The 19,942-nt window shown below is 47.9% G+C and overlaps 1 protein-coding gene across 1 annotated transcript; it reads left to right on the forward strand.

Annotated features, from left to right (window-relative positions):
• Nucleotides 1-12,405: 12,405 nt before the first annotated feature.
• Nucleotides 12,406-16,197, forward strand: NKX2-6 (NK2 homeobox 6). The gene is made up of 2 exons (XM_032471088.1): nt 12,406-12,691; nt 15,551-16,197. Exons 1-2 carry the CDS (start codon nt 12,406-12,408, stop codon nt 16,195-16,197), a joined length of 933 nt encoding a protein of 310 aa, XP_032326979.1.
• The last annotated feature ends 3,745 nt before the right edge of the window (nt 16,198-19,942 follow it).

Raw genomic sequence — 19,942 nt, forward strand, 5'->3', positions numbered from 1 at the left:
TACCAATGATATTTTAAAATTAAACATATTTATTCTCTGTTATACTCCTTTATGCAAAATCGGGAAACCAACAACCCTTGCCCCACAGTGGTACTGTTAAAAAATCCCTGTTAAAAGATAAAGCTTTCCTCCTGCTTGCCGGGGTCCAGCCTTTGTGGGTTCCTCCAAGCCCTTCTATTCTAAGCGGGCAAAAAGAGGTCATTATTTCAAATTACACCTGCTTCTCACACACACGGAAGCTGCGTTATTGCCAAATCACACTCCAGTTCTTGGCTCCAACAACGTTCCAATGTGAGACAAAAATCTAGATGTGAGTGTCAGTGGGGGAGCCATTTGAGAAGTTTTCCCCGAAAAGGCTTTGAATGTGATGTCACTATGCCAAGGGCAAGCCAGTGAGAGACAAAGAAAGGGCAGATCCAGGACCACAGCTCAATTTCCACCCAAGAAGGTGGGGAGGGTGGATTCACGACATCGAGACTTCAAAACTCTCCGTGACTTCTGAGCTCCCAGCCCTAAAAGCAGGCATCTTAGAACAAAACATACTGTGGGTGCACAATCTGGAGAGGGAAAAAAAAGGCATGAAGAAGTTTTACGTCTAAGCAGATTAAAAGTTATACGGGAATAAAAGATAATACTGGATTTTACCAAAAACCAAAAGCAGAGTGACGGGTGGCAGGACACCTTGCAGGTGGCAGAAGCTGGCTTCATTTCTTCCTGAAGATCTGGACCTGAGTTCATGCGGTTTGTTCTCAGCGGGCCGATCGACCAGAGCCCTGTCTGTGAACTTGAGGGACCTCACCCACAGGCCTGCTCAGTCTTTCCAGAAGAATTTGAACCCCGTGACATCCCTCCTTTATTTTATTTTATTTTATTTTATTTTATTTTATTTTATTTTATTTTATTTTATTTTATTTTATTTTTTGCAGGAAGTGGGTAATTCGGTTTATTTATTTTTATTTTTTTCTTTAAGAGAAGTCCTGGGGATTGAACCCAGGACCTCATGCGCCCTGAGCATGAGCTCTACCCCTTAGGCTATACCCTCCACCCCCACCATTTTTTTGAAGGTAAAATCTTGAGGTCCTTTTAAGATTAAATATAGGATGTTGAAAAGGTAGAGAGTTGCCAGCAATGACTTGTCTGGGAAATTTTAGGACTCTGGAATTTTGAAACAATACAGAGGAGAGTTTCCAAAGCCTTTAGTTAGACCTGGATCCTCTTGTCCTTCTGGACAAAGCAGATGTTCTGATGTTTAAAGATGATTTGCTAGACTTTCCATGAAGCTTGAGACCGTGGTAGGGAACTGTTGGCCAGCTAGACCCTGGCACCTGTCTGCCACCTGAACCGAGGCCGTCTCCTTACCAGGCAAGGTCTTCATGCAACATAAGGACCAGAAGGAAAGTTTTGAAGTGTGACTCTGGGTTGACACATCCGACCACCAGCAGAGAATTACCTGCCCCAGGAGGGGCCGGGGTGATGATCTGGCAGGAGTCAGCTAATGCTGTGTGCCTCCCCAATTGCCCTCATGGAAGGAGAGAACCTGCAGCTGGAGGAAGTTCAAAGGTGGGAGAAAACCCAGCTTCTGTGTGTACAGAGACAGCATTTACACCACAGACATCAGAGGCCTTCTTTTTACCATCACCACTTACAGTTCTCACCAGTAGAGGTCTGCCACATATGTATCTAACAGTTTTTGTCACAACACTTCTTAGAATCTGTGATAATAAATTGTGCTTTTTTGTTGTTGAAAGTACCCTGATAATCTTTGAAAATTCAAGTATTTTATCTTTATGACACCTTTGTAAAGCTGAATAATTTGCTTCTTTGACCTACATTCACAATACAGAGAATAAAAGCATACGAATAATTATTTATTAATAATATAAGTTAAATTAAGCATAGCAACTGTGTGTGTGCTTAAGAATCCATTTTATTAATAGATAAAAAACATTTCTTCTGTATAACACAGGGAACTATAGTCAATATCTTGTAATAACCTTTAATGAAAAAGGATATGAAAATGAACATATCTATGCATGACTGGGACATTATACTGTACACTCGACATTGTCACATTGTAACTGACTATACTTCAATTTTTTTAAAAAGAATTCATTTCATTAATACAAATTCAAATAGAAAAAACTCTACTTTTTTATTGGCAACCCTTCTATTTGTATTATATATCTTCAGATGCATAATGTTTGATGAAGTCTAGTTGATTTACAATGTTGTGTTAGTTGCAGGTGTACAGCAAAGTGATTCGGTTATACATATACATATATATTCTTTTTCAGATTATTTTCCATTATAGGTTATTACAAGATATTGAATATAGTTCCTTGTGCTACACAGTAGGTCCTGTTGTTTACCTACTTTATATACAGTAGTGTGTATATGTTCATCCCAAACTCATGATTTATCCCTCCCACCCACTCCTTTCCCCTTGGGTAAGTGTAGGTTTGTTTTCTATGTCTGGACTCCTCACTGTATCTCACACTCCACAACCAATTGCCTGGGAATCCTGTTCACTCTGCCTTCAGAATACGCTCACAATCTGACCACTTTTCACCACCTCCTTTGCTTTCTTACTGGGTCCATTATCATCATCTGTTGTCTGGATTATTGCAGTAACCTCCTAGCATGCTCCTTCCTTCCATCTCAGCTCTGCTACAACCTGTTTGGAACACAGAAAGCAAGGAGATCCTGTACAAACACAAGTTACATTATATTGCTCCTCCACTCAAAACCTTCTAATGTTTCCAGTTACCCTCAAAAGTAAAAGCCGAAGTCCTACACTAGCCCACAAGGCCCCTTTCCTCTTGGAACTCAGCTCCCACTACTCCTCTCCGCGCTCTCCCTCGCTCCCTCCACTCCATCTATTCCCAATACACTGATTTCAAACACACCAAGCATGGTCCCGTCCTAGGGCCTCTGCACTAGCTGTTCACACTCCCTCCAGATGCACATGACTCACTCCCTTGGGTCCTTGCTCAAATGTTATCATCCCAAAAAGGCCTATTTTAACCACCTTTAAAATTGCAATTACCCACCTGGGCAGGGGCAGGTGCGCACACTCAGCACACTTCCGGTCTTCTTACCTATTTGCTTTCCTCACATCCTTTTTTCCCTTCTGTATTATACATCACCTTGTAACATGCTGTACAATGTACTTACGTGCTGTATTTGTGTATATTTTTTCCACCCCTCCCCAAACATTATCTCCCTGAGGGCAGGAATCAAGGTGACCTGAGGTGACCCGAGGGAAGATCTGAAGAAGCCATGAAGACATCTGGAAAAAGAGTACGGGGGTGGGTAATAAATTGTAAAACGACATCAGAAAAGTCCGTGAGCATTACAGTGCCAGGCAAGCACGGAGTGAGTGTTGGTTAGTATAATGTTCAGTCCACCTCTTCACTCAAGGTGGAAAAGTGATGCTGAGAATTTTAACAACTTTTTTTAAAATTAAACCAACTATATCTGTTAAAGGCTTCTTGGCAGGGAGGCACTGGATAAGGGGATAAATGTCAAAGGCTAATACCCTGTGGATACCTACTCATGTCTGGTAGTTCCAATTAGGAGTCTGGCTTTCCCGGGCTGAGCAGTAGCCCTGCTTCCCTGCTGCTAAGGACATGCTCTCAGCCATGTTATTCAGACTTCCTAGGTCGGTCTGTAAAAATGAGGGATGTGGTTGATGAAAATTATGTCTGGTTTGGTCTGGGTTTGGTTAATTCATGGTCAACTATTAACTTTTGATGCAGGGACCCTTCTGGGAATTAGACAGAAAATAGCAATTATTCTTAGGTCTGACACCTTCATTCTCTGCATTAACATGGTTTAACAGTGTCAGACATGTGTCTCATAACAAGCACAGTTTTGCCACCTCCCTTCCTGTCTCTGTTCCCAGAGCCCCAGAGAGATCAGAAGGAAATGCAAAGGAAAACGTTGAAGATTTGGGTATTTAACATTCTGCCTGATGGATCTGAGTCAAACACTTTATATCCTTTTTTATAATCCCCTGTTCTCCAATCTCTCCAAATTACCAGCTTCTCTTGGGGTAAATTTGTTTCCCAGCCATCCTCTACTCTACCCCAAACAAGCCCAAGATTCTGCAGCTACAGATCCAACCCAACTCTGCTCCAAGCAGGCAGGGCCTCCTAGCATCCAGGCCCTGGAGGGAACCCAGATGACAGCTGAGGCCAGAAGGAGCCCTGCCAAAGGGGGCTGGCTGAAGGGCTCTTCGGCACAATGAGCGCCTTCTGGGCATATTCTCCTGTGTAAAGCGGACCTGCTCAGAACACCAGACCTTCCCTAGGTCGGCTTTTAGATGAGCCATACTGCTCCCTAATGCATCTACCCAGCGTCAGACTGTCTGGACAAGAGGTGGAAAGGGAAAGCACACTTGGTTATCAGGATCATTTATCTCTGTGGCACGAAATATCAACATGCCGGCTGTGCCTGTGTGCTCTGTCTTTGTCCAGGCGGCGTCCTCTCAGCTGCTACGTGTATTTGGAGAGTGCCCACTGGGAAGAGGGTCATGGGCTATGTTCCCGCAGCTCCCCAGGCCCTGGGATCTCCCACAAAGCAGAAGCCCATGTGCCCTTTCTCCCTGGGTTTTCAGGGGAGTATCTGCAAGTTCCTGGGGGAGAGACCTCAGAAGAGTTGCCACTTTCTTTAGCATCCATCTAGAGTTAAGACGCATGAAAATCTGTGACAGTATTACAAATTATGTTCCTTTTAGGCAAGGTACCCACCGGAATGGGTGGCCCCCCAGAGGGCTGTGGACACAGTTATTGCCTCGGAGTGACACAGACAGACCCTGAATGCCTTAGGGCTCAGTGATTCAGAGTGGAGGCTTAACATTCTGAATGGCTATGTGGTGCCCATTCATACTTCCAATCAGCCTGGCAATCTGGGATGGGTGGTATTTAACTGCGAGCTCACATCACAATTATTTCCTTCTAGTCTAGTCCCCACCCACCACACCTGAGCAGGTTTCTAGTTTTCCTAAAGAAAGTGCTTAAATTGTCTTTTAAAAATTAAGCTCTCAAAACACATCATTTATGTGTTTTATACAATTTTGTAATTGAAAGAGCAAATTCAGAAGCCTGGGGGTTGCTCTCGCAGGCAATTAGAAGGCCCCTGGATGGTGAGATCTGGAGAAGTCCCTGGGCAACTTGCGGTTATGTTAGAAAGAATAAAGAGGCTGGTGGGGGGTGGGGGATGGCCGGGTAATAGCTCAGTGATAGACTGCATGTGTTTAGCATGCACAAGGTCCTGGGGGTTCAATCCCCAGTGCCTCTATTTAAGAAAAGGTAAAAGAATTTTTTGATGTTTTGTTAAGATGGATTTTTTTTTTTTTTTTGCAGAGGGATTCCATTTAGAATGTTTTCCACTTTGGGCATCCCCACGCATACACCCAGTTAACAGGCGGCCTTATATTCCATCTGTGTCCTCTGAAGTATTGACATCCTTTGCATTTGCCAGGAATAACAATAATGAGAGTAGAATACCATTTATAGCAATTTGCAAATTGGTGACCTCTTAAGGAAGTTGCAACTTGGAGCCCTGAACCCCAAAGCTCTGAGCGCCAGACCTGTTATTACCGCCTCAGGAGACGAATGGCCATAAACAAGTTCCTGGACCTCTGTCCCTCAACACCCCATCCCTGGGATCGAGATGCTAATGTCTGTCTGATATCTCAAAGGGACATCGATGAGATCATGGATGCCCAAGCCGCGTAAGACACCAGATGCTAAAACTGGCCGGGAAGGGACCTGTCTCACCCCCAAGGTCAGACAGTCTGTGTCTCCTCTCGCGGACTCCGGGGACGCGGCGATGCACTTGATCACTTCCCAGGCTTTGGGGATATAACGAGGGCTCAACAAGACAGCCAACAGCCAGTTTATCAAGAGAGCGGCTGCGGTCTCGCAGGGTGGAGGGACAGAGCTGCGGCCGGACGCGCGTCTGGGGCGCATCAGCTCTCCTGGGCTACCGGCTTCATGTTACCCGGCCCCGAGCCCACGGGGTCCACGACCGAGACTCGCCACCCGGCGGCGCAGCAGCCAAGCCTCGGCACCACGCGCTCTGGGAAGCGCTGTTTATTTGCCCTGGGTTCCTGCAAGCCACACACACACACACACACACACACACACACACACACACATGCACACGCACACGCACACGCACACACACACACACACAGCAGCTCGCGCCGAGTTTATTTTTCCAGGGGTGGGGACTCGCTCCCGCGGCTTGGTGGCCCGGCGCTATCAGCCCGCTGGGCTGCCGGGCGCTGGAATGTTAATTGAAACGGAGCTGGGAGCGCGACGCAGATAAGAGTCTCGGAGCATCGCCCCCGTCCGGGCCCCGCCTATGGCTCTCGAATCTCCCCCCCCCCCCCCGCCTCCCCGGTCAGGGATGGCCCGTCACAGAGGGGCCCTGGCGGGCCCCAGGGCCCCGGGTGATAGTCTTTTTCGATGCAGAGGTGTGGCGGGCGGGCGCGCGGAAGGAGGCCCAGGCGCCCGCGCGCGCCGGGCGGGGGTGTCCAGCCCCCGCGGTCCACCAGCGGGACTAAACCGTGTCCGCCACCGAAAGGCGGAAAGGGGATTGTGGGGAGACGGCAGGGAGAAATCCAAAAGCCCGCTGTTTCTTAAACAATTAATAAATCTCTTTGCCCGCTCCACTCTGTACTCCACCCGTGCTCCTCCCCTAACCCTGAGATGTTTGCACTGATTTTCAGGGGTTCGCAGAGAGAGCCTCTAAAAGCCACCTCACGCAAACCATTAAATGGTTCCAAAATAGCCACTTGGGAAAAGTTAATATTAGATCCTCATATTATTCTGATAAAGATCCTGCGTTAAGCACACCATACACTACAAGGCACTCCAGATAAACGTAAAAGTAAACGGCAAAACCGTACAAATCCTAAAAGAAAATGTGGGCGATTATTCTCCGTGTAGGGAAAGTTTCTCTCACTACGACTCAAATCTAGAGATAATAAAAGAAAAGATTAATACACACCATCATATTTTAAATGCGTGATAAAAAGGACTATAAAAGAAGTTAAAAGACAACTGGCAAACAGGAGGAAATACATGTAACATATAGCGCAGATAGCCCAAATCACTAATATATAAAGAAACTCTTAAAAATTCATTTAACAGTGGGGGAAAGGAATTTAAATTGTGTCTCTTCCAATTTAAATGTATGTGTATTTATGTATATGTACTTACGTGTTTTTTTAATTTGTACATATAATTAATTATACATGTACATGTATAGATACACACATACACACATGTATAAATATCGCTTAAACATATAAAAAGATGTTCCATCTCACTCATAATCCAAGAAATGCAAATTAAAACAACACTGAGATACCATTTCTCATCTGTCAGATTGGTGAAAATTAGAAGGTGTAATACATTATTTTGAACGGGATGCTACAGTAAAGGCAGGCACTTTGACCCACGGCTGGTGGAGTGCAAGCCTCTACAATCATTCTGGAGGGGAACTTGGCAAGCCCAAATAAATTAAACATGCATTTGCTTCTGACCCACAACCCCACTTCTAGGAATATGCGCTGAAAGTACATCTCTAACCGTGTGACTATACATAGCAACAATGTCTTTCATTACAACATTGTTTGTAATTGCAAAATACTGGGAAAACCTAACTCATTCAGAGAAGAATGTTTACATAAACTATGGTACATTCACACAATGATATATGAGACAACTGTTAAAAAAAAAAGAATAAGGAAGTTCTCTTTGAACAAATAGGGTGTGATTTCTGGGGTATATTGTTAAGTGAAAAAAGCAAACCGTGAAAGAGTACCTATTAGAAGGAATGAGTGCTGGGAGCAGCCGCCATTCGCGGGGGGTGGGGGTGGGGGCTGTGCTAGTGGAGGGGAGGGGCTTAAGCACGTGACCGCAGGTACGCCTGCCTTGTGGCAGCGGAAAAAAGCAAGTGCCAGTCATCAACCAGCCTGTTAAATACGACCATCAGATCCCCACCATAGATGTTGATCATGACAATATCATTATAAATAAAAATGTTTTCCTTCATCAAGTGGGTGAAATTAGATACATTAATGCAAGTTCAACAGATGAAGCTGTGCTGGTGACATTCTACAGCAGAAGATCAACTATTGTCTCTCTTATTGGACTGAATATTCCTAGAGGATTATGGAATGTGTGCTATTTATCTTTGTGTCCTGAGTGCTTGCAAAGTACCTTCTATATAGGGTGACCATATGTCCTGGGCTTCCTGGAGCAGCTGTGGTTTATGCCTGACATCCCATCCAGTGAGTGTTTCCTTTCTTTTTAAAATGTCCTGCTGTAGTTGACAGATTACATGATTATATTCCCTGTATGTAATGAGCACTCAGAAAATACTACTGAATTGAATGGAATAATTTGGGAAATATTGGAGTAATAATTTCAAGGAAGTGCAAAAGTATATAGTGAATTTTTCTTAGAAACGAGTGTGCTAAGAAATACTGAGCAAAGAAGTGGGAAGAAACGTAAGAAAAGATGGTAACTAAGCCACTGCATTTATCTTGGTCTCTGTGCTCTAAACAAAGAGCACCTTGCAGAAAATGAGGAGAAAAGTGTGACCCAAAACAGGTTTCTTAATCTTTCTTTGTCTTGGTTTCTTCCTTTGTAAACTAGAAATAATGACTGCTTTACACACCTCACAGAGTTATTTCGAGAATCCATGAGTTGAGATGTAAATACGGGTTAAAAATCAGAAAGAGAACTGTACGTAAAAGTAGTCCAGTTCTTTTGGTCAGATTGTCCTCCTCCTCAATCCCCCCTCCCCCCCCCCTTTTTTTTCTCAAATCTTCCTTTCTTCTCTTGAGGAAATTAAAGTGGAACAGCACAGTTGTGAAGGGCGATGGCTTTGCGTTTGTAGCACAGGAGCGCGGCAGAAAGAAAACCAGCATCAGTGCTGAGAAAGCCTGGATTCTAATTTTCTTCTGGTGGCTGTGTGGTTTTGGACCATCTGTGTTCTTTATCTGTAAAACAGAGACAATTTAGCTATAAGGAAAACACGAGAAACCATCGCTTAAAACAAACCATCATTTTATAAGAAAAAAAGAGAAAATTCAGAGAGTAGTTTTGAAGAGATTTACTTTAAATGGACCTGGAAGGGACCGGATCGGCGCAGCCGGTTCCACTCTCCCGCGCGCGGCTCAGTGCGCCCTAGGGTGGAGGGGGAGGAAAAGTGGGGGCTCGGAGGCCCGGACGGTTTGCCGCCAAGGTCCCCGCGCCCGAGGGTCCCGAGCCGCAGGAAGTGACCCCGAGGGGGGCGAGCTGAGAGCTCGGGAGCCGAGGTGCGGGTTCCCACCGAGGGCTGCCTCTCTCCCGCGAACGGTGGGCGAGCGCGATGTGGGCGCTGCTCTCCAAGTTCACCCCGGGGAGGCTGAGCCCAGGCCGCCCCGTCGGTAACGAAGACTCGTATTTGCACCGCTTGCGACGGGCTAGAAAGGTTTTCCACTTCCAAAATCTCATTTGACCCTCGCAGCAAACCTGGAAGAAAAAAAAAGGCAAGGCTGGGGACCTTAAGAGCAGGATTTGAACTCAGAGTTGCTGCCGCCAATCTCTCCCAAGGTGTCCTTTTTTCTACGCCTTCCTGGAGTGCGCCAGTCCGCTGGGAGAATCCCACCCTAGAATAACGCGCTGGCAAGGCTTGCGGCTTATTTTTTTTAACCGGGGTCGCCCCTAGCCTCAGCCTGGAAGGCGACGACTGAGCCGCCTCCGGGAGCAGAGGGGGCGGAGCGTGCTCTGAATGGAAATGTACTAAATTCGCCTTCTTTCCGGTGCCCGTGTGGTTGGTGTATCAGACAATCGCTTGCACCTCTGCAGGGAGGACGACACCATCATACTATTTTTCTAGGAAGTCCTGGGATATGTTTTAGGAGCATTAAAAATATTTGGTTCATTGTTTATTCTACATATTTATCCTAAGGAAAGAATCCCAAATGTTGACAGGGATGAAGGCACAAAGATGTTCTATGAAGTTTTATTCACAGCGACAGAAAAAAGGAAAAAAAAAAACCCTCTATGCTCTGAAAGTATAAACATTTATTATTATTTATCCATAACATGGACTATTATATAGCCAATTTAAAATTATTTATAAAAACTCTTTAATGAAGGTAGACATGCTTATGATGTAAATTTAAAATATACAAGCTTGCATATACCCTATGAAAGCATACATGTAAAAATTTATGAATATGAAAACGTATATATGTATGTATATACATGACTGGGACATTGTGCTGTACACCAGAAATTGACATTGTAACTGACTGTACTTCAATGAATAAATACATTTATTTATTTAAATGGTATATTTAACTATTTATTTAAACTATTTATTTAAATAGTATATATATATAAAGAAGGAAGCGAGCTAAAATATCACCTCTGGATGGATCTTGTTTTCTTTTCAAATTTTCCTTATTTTTTCCAAAGTGTACATGGCCTTTATAAACAGAAAAAAATAAAATTTAAATAAATACATGAGTCATCAAAAGATTTTGACATCTCTAAGAGCAAATATCTCTCTGAGAAAATAAAAGAGTTCTGTTTTGGTGAACAGAGTCCCAGGGTGTGCTGCCATTGACGAGCTGGGCCCCCATCAGAGCTGCTTAACTTCTCTGATTGTGACTCCTCACTGAATAAAAAAAGAAGAAAGAAAGAAAGGAAAGAAAATGAAAAGAAAAAAAAAGAAACTGGAAACACTTTGTGTATATTTTCAATGTGAAGATTAAATGATGCAATAGATCAAAAATTATCTCCTGTTTAAACTATCAAATTTGTCAAAAATTTGCATACATTTTTGCAAGAAAATTTGTACCCACTAGCCTGGGGAAATAAGTTCAGCTTAACTTGATTTCAGGAAATAACAAAGCCCAGTTAGATCTTGCAATATTGAATTCTCCTAAGGAGGTTTATTTAAGACATTTTAATCTGAAATTCCAAAAAGACTCTAGTGAGAAATCATTTTGTTTAAAAAAAACAAAACAAAACTTTTTTTTTAACTTCTTAGATTCAGTACTGTGACTGCTGATCCCAAATCATGTTTTCTTGCTGAATCTCACTGCATGAGTGCCAACAATCATTGATGGTTTCATAACATTATCTCACTTAATTCTCTGAATTATCCTGTGATGAGCGTGTTCTTATCTCAATTTTTTATTAAGCCTAAGATTGGAAGGGTGAATACTTTGCCCAAAGCTCACGGTTGATGTGTTCCAGAGCCGGGGCTAGACCTGTTGACTCCACCTCCTTGTTCAAAAGCATTGTACACGCTGCCTCTCTTTTCTCGGTGCCGGCCGTGTTCAAGGGGCTTTTCTGAAGATCTAATCCTCGTCAAAACATCCCATCCCTTCGGGAGTCGCCGCGTTCGTATACACACGCAGGCCCGCTCAAGACAATCAACTTTAAGGACGTCAAGGGGAGAAAAAGAAGAAACTTGGGGTCTTGAAGAGCAAGGTGAGCCCCTGCCCCGCACCTTCTCGCTGGCGGGGGCTATTACCTTTCCTCGTCCCCACCCTCTAGCGGAACCTGCAAAGTGGCCTGGGGGCACCCCCAATATAGCTCCCATGCCCTTTCTTCGCTCTGGGGCTAAGATGCTCCTCCTGGGAAGTGGCAGATCCTGGCTTTCCAGACCCGGACTCGACCTTAAGGGAGACATTTCCATCTTAGTAGGTTAAGGCTTGCTCCTCCTGGGTCTAGCCTCTACTCCCTGGAAGGAGCTCCCAGCCGCCTGACCCTGGTTGGCCTTGCGCGCACTATAACTCCTTCTTGCACCTCCGCTCCCTCCGGTGCCCAGTGGTCTCCACCTGAGTTTTCCTCTGCCAAGAGAGGGGAGTTGAGCTAAGACCTGGCCGGAAGGACTGGCTCGGGTTGCCGAGCAAGGGTTCCACCCACACACACCCGCCCACTCCTGCACACCCTCTAGGAGAGTCCCGGGGGAACACTGGGCTGATCTCGGAAGCTCCCGTTTGTACCGTATTCACTGAGGTACGAGCCGCGCGCACTCTCCCGTTTTCCTTGCTTTTAAGAACGGTCAGTATAAACCAAACCTTCCAGAAGGTGGCTGGGGGTTGGAGAGGAATTAGAAGGGCCCGAGAAAAAAAAGTTTGTGGGAGGAAGATGCTGGGTTAACACGTGGTTTCTGCAGGAACCAATAGGGGTCCGCGGTCTGGTCACTGGGCCCTGGTAACCTGGCTCGCAGGGATGGCCCAGAGGAAAGCTCAGTCGGGGACGCTGGGAGGCTACCCCAGACCTTGGGTCTGCAGTTTCTGCAACGACAAAACGGAAAGTTCAGGGCGTTGCACTCGGTGGGGACGGGGGACGCCCCAGCCCCGCCCCCTCCGTCTTCGGGATGTTACTGAACCCTGTCACTTCCACTCCCTTTTCGGTCAATGACATCCTGAGGCTGGAGCGGGAGCAGATGAGCCCAGAGGCCTTGCAACTCCGAGGGGCACGGAGGAACCCGGAAAGATCCCAGTACCTGAGCCTGGTCCCAGAACCTCTAGGCTCGGAAGTTCACAATACGGGTAGTTGCGGTGGTGGCGGCAGCGGCGACAGAAGGCAGGAGGGATCGGAGCCTCCTGCAGGTCCCTGTGAGACAGTCACAGAGATGGATGCTGAACCGATGCGCAAGCCACGTGAGTACACACTCAGGTCCTGGCTACTAGGAGATACTAAGGGGTGGGGGTGGATCGTTATCAATTGGCAGGTAGGAGGAACATGCATCTCCTTGTCTTCCCGGCTCCAAGGGCCTAGCCCTTTTTCCCTTCATTTGAAGAGTCGAAAAGGCGGAACTTCCAGCCTCCAAACACCCTAACGAAAAGTCCTGAATCTTAGGGGTTCACTGTTTCCACAGCCTGTCCTGTGATTCCCGCAGACGCATCACCACCACTTACAGGCACAGTTCCCAGAAATACCAGATTCTCTTTCTTACAGCAAGACCCTCTACAGTATCTTAGCTGTGCTCCATCACCACCAGCTTTCCCCGCCTTCTGCGAGTCTGTCTATCCTAAATTGCCTGCCTAAGTGCAGCCATCAAAGCACCGTGGCGCTTTGGGTGTAGAAACTCTGGGGTAAGTCCTAGGTCCAGCCTTTTCCTGGGTCTTGCCAAGTCACCTGACCAGCCCAGACATTCCTCTGCCCATATTCCTCCTCTGGAAAGTGAGAAAGATGGTGTCTGAGTCCCACGGCGTGGACGGCCTTGATGGTCCTGGCAGCGGGTCCTTCGCACCTGGAAGCATAGTAAGGGCAGCTCGGGTTTCAGCTGCTCTGAGACACGAATCGGATGGAGTCTCGGCTCCAGGTATCTGAAAGCGCAACTTTGTGCACGAGGCCCGGGCAGCTGCGACCCGCGGCAGGAAAGGAAGAGGCGGCGGGGGAGTTGGGATGCGCTTGCTCCTGAGACCCGGCATGGTTTGGCATGAGAAGCTTGACATTCCGAGGGAAGAGAAACCCACTCTCCCTCTTGCCAGCTCTCCGTGCGGGTCTGGGTGCCCCCGAGAAGCGCCTCGCGGGTTGGGTCCTTCTCTGCCGGTCTGTGCCGTGAACTCTATTCAAGGTTTAAACAATACATGAAGGAAATAAAGATGTTAGTCCGGCGTTATTCAACGACTTTAGCAGGCTGGTCCAGGAGTCTGGAGAACGTTAAATGTTCCCGCGTTTGAAAAGAAGCCTTTGGGTTTTCTGCAGGGGACTATAAACAATAAACTCCCTCTACGCTGCCCAGCCAACTCGCCTTTTACTTTGGCTTGGCCAGAAAAGGGTCACGTTCTTCTGACCACTGCTGTCACCTCGCAACGCAGCCAAAGGCACCCGTGGCGCGTTCCTCCTCTGCGGGCGCACCGGGGCGGCGACTCTTCAGCGGCTGCTGTGGACGCGGAGAAAGGGCCTGCGCTCCCGTCCAGGAACCAAGCCCGGGGCCGCAGCAGCGATCGCGCGGGGAAGGGACCTTCCTGGGGGACTCTGCGCGGCTCCTCTGTCCCCGCCGATCCACTTTGCTTTCAAGGACTCAAGGCGAGAGGGGCTCCTGTGACTGTGACGGAGGGGATACTCACGGGGCGCTGGGCAGCCCCTAGGCCTGCGTGCTCAGCGACTCCCCAGTGGGGTTCTGCTTGTTCCACAGAGTCCTTGAAGGCCAGCAGTTCCTTTTCGATTTGCTAAGAAAACAAACAAACCTCCACTATTATCGCTCTTTGTGGGAAGATGTGTCTTCGGTTTTTCTGAGCACAAGCTTCTATGAAGTCAGATTTTATTTCCTCAAACTTAAACACCAAACAGCTCCCCGACCCAGACTGTGCCAGCGCGGTTGTGAATTTCGGGTTCCAAGCAGCACCGATTCTAATCACGTGTGTCTTGCATCCCTCAGTATTCCTGGTTTACTGCTGGCATGAGTTTCCATGAAAACTCAGTTTCCTTCCTACCTACCTTTGGGTAAGAACTGAACTTAGGTAAGACAGGAGAGGTATGGGAAGAAGGGAGGAAGGGCTGCATTTTGGGAGGCTCTGGGCACAGCCGCCTCCGGGGTGATCTTCCGGGCGCTGGCGGTCCGGAAGGGGAAATCAAGGAGAAGCCAACGCCACCCGCTTGGGGAGACCCAGAGGAGAAAGAGGCTGCTTTTTAAAATGCCAGATGTGGATCTCAACTTTATACATCCCGCATAAAGAATCTTATTTTCTGAGCCAAGAGTCAGGAGCCAGAAAATATTTTGTTTTGTTCTATTTTATTTTAATTTGGATCACAAAGCATCGCATCCAACAAAGATGGGGCGGGTTCCTGGTGCCGTGGAGCACTTGATGACCAAAGAGACAAGGGTGTGTGTAAAGGTGGGAGGAACTGGAGACTCCCGCACCATGGGCTTGGAGCCGGGTACCCCGCGACGCACGGTGGGACCACGACGGATAACCAGGCAGACAAGGGCCTCCCGCAAGCGTGTCACTGAGTGTTAGTTCTCTGTCTCTCTGCCTCTCTGTCTGTCTCTCTCTCCCCACCAAGAGCAGTCCGAAGTCAGTCTCTAACAGGCTCGCAGCAAAAACTTCCCCAATCTCGATCACACTTTAAAATTAAAATCACAGCGAGCAGCCCATATACAGACCTTCTAAGAAGAAAATGGAGCTGCATTAGACTTTTTTCTTTAATGGAGGTACTGGAGATCGAACCCAGGACCTCCTATATGCGAAACATGCGCTCTACCACTTAGGTATTTCTCTCTCTCTCTGTCTTAGAGTCTTGATCAAGAATCTGCCTTTAGGGAAACAGCTGTACACTGGGAACCAGAGAGGGTCATAGTTTGTATTATATTTCAGGAGATACAAAATCGACTGAGCTTGGAGGAAAGGAATATTCAGACCTTCCTGGGACGGGGTGATGGGTCGGCAGAAGGGAGAGACGGGCGCGAAGTGAAAACTACCTAGGGAGATGGGCGTCCCTTGGAAACAGTGTAAGGATCGCTCGGGTGAGCCTTAGGCTGGCGCTGACGGTGTTCCTTCCTGTGCTTTTAGAGCCCGGCCCCAGCGCCGCCTCGCCCCGGGGCTGCGGGAGCCGGGTGCTGGAGCGCAGCCTGGGCAGCGGCGGCGGCGGCGGCGGCGGCGGCGGCGGCGGCACGAGCGGCGCGGGCTCGGAGCATCCCAGGGCGCGGCCCCGGCGGAAGCCGCGCGTGCTCTTCTCGCAGGCGCAGGTGCTGGCGCTGGAGCGGCGCTTCAAGCAGCAGCGGTACCTGTCGGCGCCCGAGCGCGAGCACCTGGCCAGCGCGCTGCAGCTCACGTCGACGCAGATCAAGATCTGGTTCCAGAACCGGCGCTACAAGTGCAAGAGACAGCGCCAGGACAAGTCCCTAGAGCTGGCCGGCCACCCCCCAGCGCCGCGCCGGGTGGCGGTGCCCGTGCTGGTGCGGGACGGCAAGCCCTGCCTGGGCCGCGGCGCGCCCGCCTTCCCCGGCCCCTACGGCGCCTCCCCGGCGCCCTATTCCTGCTACGGCGACTACGCGGGCGCTCCTTACCGCGCGGGCTACGGCGGCGGCTACGCGGGCGCGCCCCCGGGCCCCGCGCCCCCAGCGCCCCAGGCCGGCACGGGCTTCGGCGCGGGTGGGCCGGGCGCCAATCCTCAGGGCCACTTGCCCGCTCCGCTGCGGGGTGTCAGGGCCTGGTGAGGCGTCTTGGCTCGGATACCGCCACCCCGGCCAGATGCTCCGTCCCCCGCTTCTCCGCCAACGGATCACGGCCCAGACGAGGGGCCGCGGCTGCGGAGGGAATAGGAGACGGGTCTGCTTCTCTCCGGAGCCATCCCTGAGACTGCGACTCGCCGGCGACGAGCCATCCAGCTGTAAGCCCTGGGGCATTCTTCTCCCAAGAAGAGACGTAAGGCGGGGCCTGCGCCCGCGCCCACGAAGCAGCGCCGAGGGGCAGGAAGGCCGAGAGTGGCTGGCAATTTAGGGTGTCCGAGCAGGACTGAGGCAGGTCACTTTTCGGCCCTCAAACCCAGGGGCTAAGAGGCTCTTTAATTTGTGCGCGGGAGCCCGAGGGGCGGGTGGTGGTGGTGATGGGGTTGCTCTACGGACCCCCGATCTCCCAGTTAAAGGCAACAGGTGGGGGAAGAAGGAGAGAAAGAGATGGGCGAGGGAAGGGGGATGAAGAGCCTGGAAGAGGAGGACCCAGGAGGTGCTGGGGTGTGAGCCAGGCGCCCCTGTAGGGTTGATCTCCCCCCTCTCCCCTCCACGGTTGCACTCCTGGGACTCGGTATTAATCCAGTGGAAAGCTTTTTTCCTGGAGCCCCCATTGCTCTCCAGAAGGTACCCGCCACGTTCTGGTTCTTCCCTCACTGTAAGTGGAGCTTCTCTCTTGTATGCAGCTCAGCATCTCTGAGTAAATAGACTCAATATATTTGTGTGTGTTTGCCTTGTGTGTACCCCATTGGAATCCATCCACCTCTCGGTTACTTCTAAACAACTTCAAATTAAACATGAAACCCAGAAGTTCTGAATCTTCAGAACATACAGGATTCCCTAGAGAGACAAAACTTGGATTCAGCTCTGGAGAGGTTACCTGATTTCTTCTGTCATCACTCCCCATCCCCTCCCCCGCCTCTGTAGGTTTTCTTTCAGAACGTAGTAGGTTTCTAAATTCTGCATCAGGAAAGGAGGCCTCCACTTGTGCTCAGTTCCTAACAGGATGGGCAGGAAGCCTGAACTTTAGGGGAAATTATAACCACTACCCACCTCAAAATGCAAATATATCTGAAGTCAGGCAAACTGAAGATGGAAAACAAATTCATTTTATTAAAAGGAATTTGGGATCAAATAAGAAAGTTGTCTTTGGTAGGTCCTAGTCGGCAAATCAGACTCTTTTCTTTTTTCTGGGATATTTTTTAGACAATGAAAAACTCTGGTCCTTCATCTCCTGGACCACTGATTTGTCAAAAGTTAAATTCTATTATTTAATAAATTCTAATATTCCATTAAATTGTTCTGTCTCTGCAGTCTCTCATTTCCGAATGTGCCCTGGTTTGTTTTTTTTTTTGTTTTTTTTTTTTTACCAGCGTGGGAAACAGGGGATGCTTGGTCCTATGTAAACGATGCCTGAGTATTGGCAGCTGACATCTCTTAAAGTTTACGTGTAAGTTAAAAACAAGGGTAGGTGTTCATATTTTTCCTTACCACCATTTCCTTACATTTTCTCACCACTTTGTCTTCATTTCTTTTCTCTATTTCTCCATAAAAATCTGTTAACAAAAGTGCGTTTAGAAACACCCCACAGCGTCTTTCAATTATAGTTAGTGTTGTGTTCCTGGGATTAAAAAGTACTTTCAGTTAGGGAAGTAGTCCAATAAACAGTATCAATAAATATTCCTTGGTCAATCAAGCTAAGATTTAAAAAAAAAAAAAAGAAGAGAGAGAGATAACAGTTAAAGTCTCCATCATGAGAAAATGGTCATACAGTGTAATATTCTCCTTTCCCTTTGAGGGGTATTCCTTATAAGAGGAAAATTACTCGTGGACATTGACCTTAGATTCACGACAGTTGAGTTTAAGCTCAGTACCACCACTGAGTAACCGTCTGGCCCTCATTTGTTCAGTGAGTTGTATTAAAATTTCCCAAGATGAGATTCTAAAATACTCTATGTTAATTTTTAAGAACTCTTTGTTGCTTTCCTTTGGGTAAAGTCCTTACCCAGAAATGTAGGTCATCATCGTATGGATCTAGCAAAGTACGTGGTGCAGGGTAGGAAATTAATAAATGCTGTTTCTTTCACCCTCCCACCCGCTTGTAACCCAAGGAGCAGTTATCAGAGTGTGTTGTTCTGAACAGACCGTGCCTCCCGCGCCGCCTCCGCGCTTTGGGCCACGACGAAGAGCCCAGGAGGAACAGCGATGGCTGTGGTCAAGGCTGTGAGTGAAGGGGACAGAGGCTTAATTCAATCATCACTAACTCAGTCATCGCTGAACATAGGACACAAAAGAAAATAAACTTTGGCTGCTGCCCTTAAGGAATTTACTATCTAATTGAATACCAGAGACTAGCACGAGAAAGGTATCTAAAAATACAAGGTGGTGTATACTGCATGTCAAGTCAGACAGGCAATACACTCTCTAGAAAGAGAGAAAACCCGGTGTGAGCTGGGTGCTTAGAGACAGTGCTTAGAGGCAGTGGATTAATCCCTTTAATGAGGGTGAGAATGACATTATTTACTGGGAGAAGTTCTGAGAAAGGTCTAGGATATGGGAATGGAGAAAAGTAAATGGGCACATGCCAAAGCTGGAGTCCTATTTCATAGCAGTTTGAGATAAATTTCAAGGCTGGCTTCTGGGACTTTGTCAGTTGCATTCAGTTGGCGGAAGAGATGCGGGAGGCAGGAGAGAGTGTTGCTTTCACATACACCCAAGATGTTCCATTGACCTGCCACATTTTCTGTTCTGCTGCCCAGATTGCCATAGCATCCATATTTGCTGGCCTAAACAAAACAAACAAACAAACCCTTGTCCGTGTGCATCCCACATGGCTTTTTCTTCAGGTGAGAGCGCGGAAGTTTGAGGTTCACAGGACGCCAAGGAGATTTCTTTCCAAAAGGGAAGGAGAGTGAAGGAAAACTCTCTTCTCCCCTCTCCCCACTTTCGGCCTGTCAGGATCGCTTTAAAACACATCCCTCTCCCAGCCCATCCAGCCCACCCTCAGCTGCCCATCTTCCGTCCTGTAATCTCTCCCTTGCACTGAAAGCTGCCCCTCTTTGTGTGTCTTGCCGACCACAGCTTATCCCAGGCAGGGCTCTCACCAGGGCGCTGCTCTGTAAGCAATCAGCCTCTTATCTGCATCGTTCAGTCCCGTCACTCCAGTCACCTCTTAATGTTCACAGGTTCCCCAAATGGGAAGTAATTGACCTCTAAGCAAAACAAAAAAGTTCTCAGAGAGATAGCAGAGGTTCCCTTCCTGACTGTCCCAGGGCTGGGGTCTCACCTAGGCCAGGTGGGTAAGTCAATAAAATTGCAGACTTCCTGGCTCCCTGTCCTTCCTCCCCCCCCGCCCCCCCCCCCCCAGTCCCTTCAAACCAGCTTCATCCGATACCATCTGAAAATCACGCTGAGCACAAGTTGAACCCTAGATCTCAGGGTTGCCAGAGATTCCCGGTATTTATTTTTCATAATTTTGTCATTATGGTGATATCATGTTGAGGGTATGTATTTAAATCTTTAAAAATTCCACTTGAAAATTGTTTACCATCCTCAGAGTTTATGCCAGATCTTCATTCTATCAGCCTAGTAACTCGCTTTTTTAATTTTTCACAAAACAGGCAAAAAGGCCGTGCCCCTTCCTCCCCACCATCTCATAAAGAAGCCTCTTTGGGGAGACGGGAGGTGATGGAGGACCAGAGTTAGGAGTTGTCGGACTTCATTCTACCCCAGT

The sequence above is a fragment of the Camelus ferus genome, chromosome 31 (assembly GCF_009834535.1).
Source record: "Camelus ferus isolate YT-003-E chromosome 31, BCGSAC_Cfer_1.0, whole genome shotgun sequence".
NCBI classification, from domain to species: Eukaryota; Metazoa; Chordata; class Mammalia; order Artiodactyla; family Camelidae; genus Camelus; species Camelus ferus.

Bases quoted from the DNA above. Each gene is read 5' to 3' on its own strand.
- NKX2-6 (XM_032471088.1), top strand. From the start codon at position 12,406: ATGTTACTGAACCCTGTCACTTCCACTCCCTTTTCGGTCAATGACATC. The intron at 12,692-15,550 runs GTGAGTACACAC...CTGTGCTTTTAG, and splicing joins TGAACCGATGCGCAAGCCAC to AGCCCGGCCCCAGCGCCGCC.